General features: G+C 34.2%; 1 protein-coding gene across 1 annotated transcript; it reads left to right on the top strand.

Moving 5' to 3' along the window:
• Positions 1 to 2,576: 2,576 nt before the first annotated feature.
• LOC135226751 (uncharacterized) lies at positions 2,577 to 3,992 on the top strand. The gene has a single exon (XM_064266461.1). It carries the CDS (start codon positions 2,577 to 2,579, stop codon positions 3,990 to 3,992), a length of 1,416 nt encoding a protein of 471 aa, XP_064122531.1.
• The last annotated feature ends 3,584 nt before the right edge of the window (positions 3,993 to 7,576 follow it).

Raw genomic sequence — 7,576 nt, 5'->3', positions numbered from 1 at the left:
ATTCTTCCAGACTTGGGAAATATGCGCGCCTGCCAAAGTTACACCATGCCCTCAGGCATTTGGTGAAGTATCATTCAGTGAAGTATCATTGGTGACACAATGAGCTTTAAACCAACCCGGAGACAGGACTCTGTGGGATTTTCGTTTTCGTTCAACCCTGAAATTTGTGAAGTAAGTGAGGTAATTTTTGATTTGTTGAAAGTAAATCCTGAGAATATCACCGGATACCAGGTTTATAATGGCAATAGGGCTGTCATTAAATTTTTTAATAAGATAGTCTATAAGTCTTTTTGTGATCTCTATGATGAAAGAGACGGAAACATTAGTGATAACAAATCATTTCGAACATTAAACTTCAGTAGAGCATACACATACGTGTCAATTAGGTATGCGCCATTCGAAATGGAAAATGATTTGTTGGAATACATTCTCGGAAGGTATGGAAAAGTATATGGAATTAGGCTAAACAGATTTACTCATGGACGGGAAGCAGGCCTTCTGAATGGAATACGAACAGCACGAATGGAACTGAAAAATAATATACCATCATCAATGAATATTCATGGCTTTAATATTTTGTTTTCCTACAATGGACAAAACAAAACTTGTTACAAGTGTGGAAGAAGTGACCATATGGCAGTTAAATGCACATATGAGAAAGAGGATAGAATAAACATATTCAGCACTGAAGATTTTCCTGCTATGATTCCACGTGATAAAGTGAATCCTGTGGGAAAAATAAATGAAGAGGTACAGCTAGTTGGGGATAGTCAAGAACAGGTTAATGTGTACGAAGACAAAAATGAAAAGGAAGATGAGAAAAATGGAAATGAAATTAATGTGAATGAAGAAGGCAATGCAAAGGAAGACGAGAATAATGGAAATGAAATGGATATAAATGAAGACAGTGCGATTGGAAATGGAATCGATGTAAATAAAGAAAACAGTTCAAAGGAAGATGAGAAAAATGGAAATGGAAAGGAAATTGAAGTGAATGACAAAGATTTAGCAAATAATCATTTCGGCGACAATAAGATGGATAAAGGGCAAAGCCCAGATGGAATAATAACTGGTATAATAGAAGCAGAAGTACACCAAGATATGGGAGGACCAGAGGACAGTGACACCCAAATGTAATTAAGGTTGAGAGAGCGAAGTCCTTTGCAGGACGAGCAGTCGTTAGATTTCCTTGATTTAAAGTTCCTTAGTAGTGAAGATAAAACTGATCATGATATCACAGTAAAGGCAGGTCCAATTGTACACTTAGCACTACCGGAAGCGTTTTCACAAGACTTGTTTGCTGAAGGTATATCAGAGGATGCCGGGGAAGAAGCTGTCACTATTGATGACGACTCAAGTAGCAATTCAGAAGATGGTAGTGAAGTGGGAGGAGTACCTGACATCGATGATGGAAAAGACTCTGAGAAGAAAAGTGAATGGTCTGTTAAAGTGAAGTCAGGGGGGAAATTAAAATTGAGAAAGAACAAGAATAAAAAGAATATTGCGAAAAAGAGGAAAATACTTTAGGAACTTCTAGATTTACTGCTATACTAATCCCTTATATCATTCATTATGGCATTTAATATTGCCACAATCAATATAAATGACTTGAATGAGGAAAACAAACAAATTAAGTTTATATCAATGGCTAAATATCACAAATTGGACATTGAAATGTTGCAGGAACATAATATAAAGTGTATCAGTAAATTAAGCAATGTTAGTAAATATTATGAAATATTCATTAACTATACCGCGTGCTTGAAAGGAGGTGTAGCCATATTGATAAGTAAGCGTTTGCCACATGTATATGTCATAAGACAGGAATCCGATGTGGAGGGCCGTATAATAAGTTTACGCGTCCGTATTGGTGAACAAGTGTTATTCTTGTTAAATGTGTATGCACCATCAGGTACTGGTAAGAAAAAGGAGAGGGAAGATTTTTTTTTTTATGAATTGTGTTATTATTTGAGGCATAATGTTGATGATATCATTCTTGGTGGGGACTTTAACTCTGTAACTATCGCTAGAGATGTAAGTAATGGAGATGATAAATTGATCTCTAAGAAATTTACTCTGTTATCAAAGGCAATTGGTTTGAGAGATGTTGCCAATACGAATATTTCAAAGGACCATACTTATATAAGAGGAAACTATGCCTCTCGCATTGACAGGATATATGTGACTAAACTCGTGTGCGGATAATTCACAGGCGGACAATATCCATTCGGACAACTTCCATGCGGACAATTGCTAGTATGGACAATTCCCACGCTGACAATTACCATCCGGACAATTGCCATTGTTTCGAAAAATTTGTTCCTTTCTAAATTAGTTGTTTTGGAAACTACCCGAAATTACTTGTTTTCGAAAATATCCAAAATTAGTTGTTTGGGAAAGTATTAGAAATTAGTTGTTTTGGAAAATTACTCGTTTAGATGATATTCAGCTAGGTGAATTGAAGGAAAGTTCATAGCCAATACTTTATTACTTTAGGGGTTCCCTCTGTTGTTTTACTAACTTCAAGAGACTTGGATAGCGAACATTTTTTTTTTCATTTTCTACACCCCTTAGAAATGGCTTCAACAATTAAGAGTGAACGTGGCAACGATATTTTAGTGGATGATCTTCAGTACATGTATCATCGAAATGGATACAATAGTGACAAATCCGTAATTTACTGGAAGTGTACACAGAGGAAACAAAAATCGTGTAAAGCTAGAGTACAGACAAAATCAAAAGAAGAAAACTACGAGTTGATAAAGACCTGCAACGAACATAATCATGCAGCCTCTAAAAGTACAGTTGAAGCAAAAAGTGCTGTTGCAAAGCTAAAGGAAGATGTCTCCTCGAAAAATTTATCTACTAGATCGTTAGTTTCAAGCTGCCTGTCGCCGTTGGATGCTTGCACAGGAGCTGAAATACAAAACGTCCAGTATCTAAGTAGAAATATTCGTCGATGGAGGCAGCAGAACTTCAGTGCTCCTGCAACCCCTACGGAAAGGTCAGGGTTTTGCATTCCAACAGAATTTCAACATCTTTCATCAGGGGAAAAGTTTCTACAGTATGATTCGGGAGCCGATGACCATAATCGCATTCTGATATTTGCTACTGAAGTAGGGTTTGAACATTTAAGGAGGAACAGAAACTGGGCTGTTGATGGAACCTTTAAGGTGTCACTAGCAATTTTCTATCAACTTTTTACCATCCATGTCCAAGTAGAGAAGTGTAGTTTTCCTCGTATTTATGCCCTTCTTCCAAACAAAACAGTGGAAACTTATAAAATGCTTTACAAAAAAATTCAAGAATTGCTGCAACAAAATCCATTAACTATAATGAATGACTTTGAAAAAGGATCATTTAACGCAATTAAATGTGTTTTTCCTGACACTGATGTGAGTGGATGTTTCTTCGACTTCTGCCAAGCAAATTACAGGAAAATTGTTGATTTGGGGTATAAAGTTCGATACCACAATGATGCCGAATTTTGTCTTAAGATACGTTGTCTCTCTGCTCTTGCATTTTTACCAGTTGAAGATGTGTCTACAGGTTTTGAGGAACTTTCGGAGGATGAGGATATCCCTTCAGAATTTCTCTCATATTTTGAGGTAAATTACATCGGAGTCATCAGAGGAAGAGGTGGAAATCGCAGAAGAGCTAGTCCATTATTTCCTATTTCCCACTGGAATATGAACCTAATAACTCAACGGTCTATGCCTCGAACAAATAACAGTCTCAAAGGATTTCATACTGCTCTATTGAATAATGCTCAACAATCTCACCCTAACCTATGGAAACTCGTAGATCGTCTCATGAAGGAAGAAGTTTTGTCTCAAACAAAAGTGCTTCACATGGAAAGAGGAGATGAGAGATCTACTACCACTAAGTATAAGAACATAAACAAACGCTTACAGCAGGTATTCACGCGCTATAATCCTGACGATAAAATTATTTTTCTACGTTTCATTGCCTATAACTTACATATATTCTGAAGTTTTATAATCTGAATGAACAAATTTTATTCCCGTTTATTTTTTTGGAATTGAATATGATGTTTTAAATAAAACTCTTTACATAATTTTTTACTAATTGAATGTAATTTTTTAAATAATTTTTTTCTATCTATGTTATTAGCATTCATTTTTTAAAACTAAATGTGATGTTTATAAATAAAAGTTTTTTGGAACATTTATTTTGATACTGATTTACCTTTGTTATTTTCCTTTTATAAACTATAAGTGATTTAGTAAATGAAAAGTAATCGTGAAAGAACCAACCAAACAACAATTAAACTGCTATTCTGAAAAAAACAAAAAATAAAAATAGCCAAAGAAAAAAAAATAACTTATTCTGTAAGAAACAGCGAGAAAATCCTAAATGAAATGGCCAGAAAATCAATAACTTTTTTTTTTCATTTTAACCAATATATTTCCGAACCAATGGCAATTGTCCGGATGGCAAATGTCAGCCTGGCAACTGTCAATACTGGCAGTTGTCCGCATGGAAGTTGTCCGTATGTGAAACGATTCCTGTATCATTTTCAGATCATAATATGGTTGTAACCAGTATCAAAGTTAAATCACCTTCTGTTGGAAGAGGTGTATGGAAATTAAATGCCATTTTATACTAATATACAGAATTTTATGAAGAATTATATAGGAAAGTTGATGTTGAACTTCACGTGCAGAAGTTCATAGCATTATGTAATAATAGACTGGAAGAAGAGGACTGTGAAATGTTGGTTGATGATATTACAGAAAATGAGTTAAGTGCTGTAATTAAGAATTTGAATAATGGGAAAGCACCAGGTATGGACGGGTTACCGAAAGAATTCTATAAGGAATTTTTACCCATAATAAAAGATGAGCTATTAATGGTCATTAAGAAAGTACTTGAATGGAAATATTTGACTTCTTCACAAAATATAGGATTGATCAAACTCCTTAGCAAAGGGACTAAGGGGAATACCCTTAATGACTGGAGGCCTATTTCACTTTTAAATGTCGATTATAAAATAATTGCGAAAATATTAGCAAACAGGTTAAAGATTGTCATTCCAAAATTAATCTCTGAAGAACAATATTGTAGTGTAAAAGGGAAATCTATCATAAACTGTAATGATGACATTCGAGATATCATCCACTATGTCAATGAGAATAGATTAAGTGGAGCTGTTTTAAAACTAGGTTGGGGAAAGGCCTTTGATACTGTCGATCATGACTTCTTGTTTAAAATAATGCAAAAACTGGGAATACCATGCATATTTGTCGAGTGGATAAAAATCCTTTATAAGAATTGTATGAGTCGGTTATGTATTAATGGGTATTTAGGTAACCCCTTTCCCATTGAAAGATCAGTAAGACAAGGATGCCCTCTCTCTATGCTACTGTATGTTTTATATCAGGAGTCATTATATTTGGAAATTAAGCAAAATGAAGGTATAAAGCCAATTCAACTTCCAAATAACACTAATGTATGTGTTTAAGGAAATGCTGATGATTCATCAATTTTTATAGTTAATGATCAGTCTTTGGTGGAAGTATGTAAGGTAATAAATGAATTTGAAGAAGCATCGGGGGCTAAACTGCATAAAAATAAAAGTAGTATTACTGGTATAGGAAACTGGAAGGGTAAAACAGACTGGCCTACACCTTGGTTGGAAACCGAGATTAAACTGAAGATCTTAGGGATTTTTTATTGTCAGACAGAAGGCGAGACTATGGCAAAGAACTGGGATAGCACTGTGAGCAAGGTAGAAAGAGCAGTAAATATGTTATCTGATAGATATCTTACCATTTTTCAGAAAGCCATAATTATAAATTCTATGTTGCTGTCAAAAGTCTGGTATCTAGCTCATACAATACCATTAAGCAAAATATATGCTCATAAGTAGCATAATTTTTAGGTATTTGTGGAAAGGGAAATATCAACCTGTAGGTAGAGCTACTTTGTTTTTGCCTATGAATGAAGGTGGATTAAACATGATAAGCGTATACCACAAAGCTGCGGCTATTCTTGCTGCTACAAGCCTTAAGGAAGCTCTGAATTGTAGGGAAATGATTAAGCCATTTGGTAGAGACTGCCCCCTGCACAGATGTGTCATTTGTTACTCCTGCATTCTATACCAAAGCAATTGAGGGTATAAGAGCAGTGTAAGCATAAATATTTCCCCATTGTTAAAAGTAAACATATTTACTATGAGCTTTTTTCCAAGGTTCCCGCAAAGGTTGAAAGCAATTACCCTCTGTTGTGTTGGGGGAGAATATGGAAAAACAAATAACAAATTAATTGGTATTCGGGAGAGAGAATATTTGTTCAAATATGTACATGATGTATTGCCCACAAATGTAAGACTAAAAAACATGAAACTAATAGACAATGGAAATTGTAACCTTTGTAATGAACATGAATACACAATGCATGTATTTTATATTTGCATTGAGATAAAAACGTTTTTCGATTGGTTTAGAGTAAAATTATCATCAATGTGTTCTATTAATAAGAGAAATTGGTTCAACCTTTTGTATTTTGATTTTGATTACAAAACAACCAGGGACAAAAATACAGCAATTATTTTATTGTGTAATTATCTTTATGTTGTTTGGATTAGCAGAGTTTAAAACCTAGATGAAAGAGATATGATTCATTATTTCAAAGGTATGCTTAATTATTGTAAATGGATGTTAAAGTCAGTTTATGGGCAAAAGATTAATAAGTTAGTCACGGAAGACTTCTTGGAGACGGTGTTATGAGCAAAAAGGGCTTCTTTGAGAATAGCAAAAACAATGTAACTTGAATTTGTGCTTCTTATATGAGCACTTCATAAGAGCCCTCCTCGGAGGGGGAGGCTGATAGCCATAAGATGTTTCTCTGGCGAGGGAGGAGCAATACTCGGTCCCACACTGATGTATTTTTGATGTTGTGGGTTAACCAAATATTGTAGTCCTTTATAGAGTATACGTATACTGTGCAAAGACTATATTGTACATGAGATTTCTATGTAAAAATATGTATATATATGGGTGTATAAATTTACAATAAAAAAAAAAAATATATATATATATATATATATATATATATATATATATATATATATATATATATATATATATATATAATATATATATATATATAAGAATTGTTTTGTAATTATGACAAATGTTTTTTAATAACCAAGAATGTCTCTAAACGCCGACGACTCTTTCATCGGATATAGACAATTGTGTCACCATTCTGAAAATTTTCCAAAAGGTAATGCACACTGCTTCATGTTATGGTGATTGCTCAGTTACTGCAGATTGTTAAGGACTTTTTAAAGCATTGTTCCGTACTAACAGCAATTGCCGAAGTCTCTACACCAAATGTTTCAACGTTTTGCAGATTGCTCTAATGAAATAGTGGATTGCCTCGTTCTTACGGAAAATGTTCAGTTTGAATTGGAAAAAGGTTTAAGTAGACGAAGCTGTAGAAAAACATATCTTCGATAAAGATAATCTTCTACGATTCATCCAGTGATCATATTCCGGTATTTCATACTATAGTATGAAATTAACTTCTTTTCTTGATGAAGATGGAG

The sequence above is a fragment of the Macrobrachium nipponense genome, chromosome 15 (genome assembly GCF_015104395.2).
Source record: "Macrobrachium nipponense isolate FS-2020 chromosome 15, ASM1510439v2, whole genome shotgun sequence".
NCBI lineage: Eukaryota > Metazoa > Arthropoda > Malacostraca > Decapoda > Palaemonidae > Macrobrachium > Macrobrachium nipponense.
The sequence above is the reverse complement of the archived record's forward strand: the minus strand, read 5'-3'. Positions and strand labels throughout refer to the sequence as shown.

Bases quoted from the DNA above. Each gene is read 5' to 3' on its own strand.
- LOC135226751 (XM_064266461.1), top strand. From the start codon at position 2,577: ATGGCTTCAACAATTAAGAGTGAACGTGGCAACGATATTTTAGTGGAT.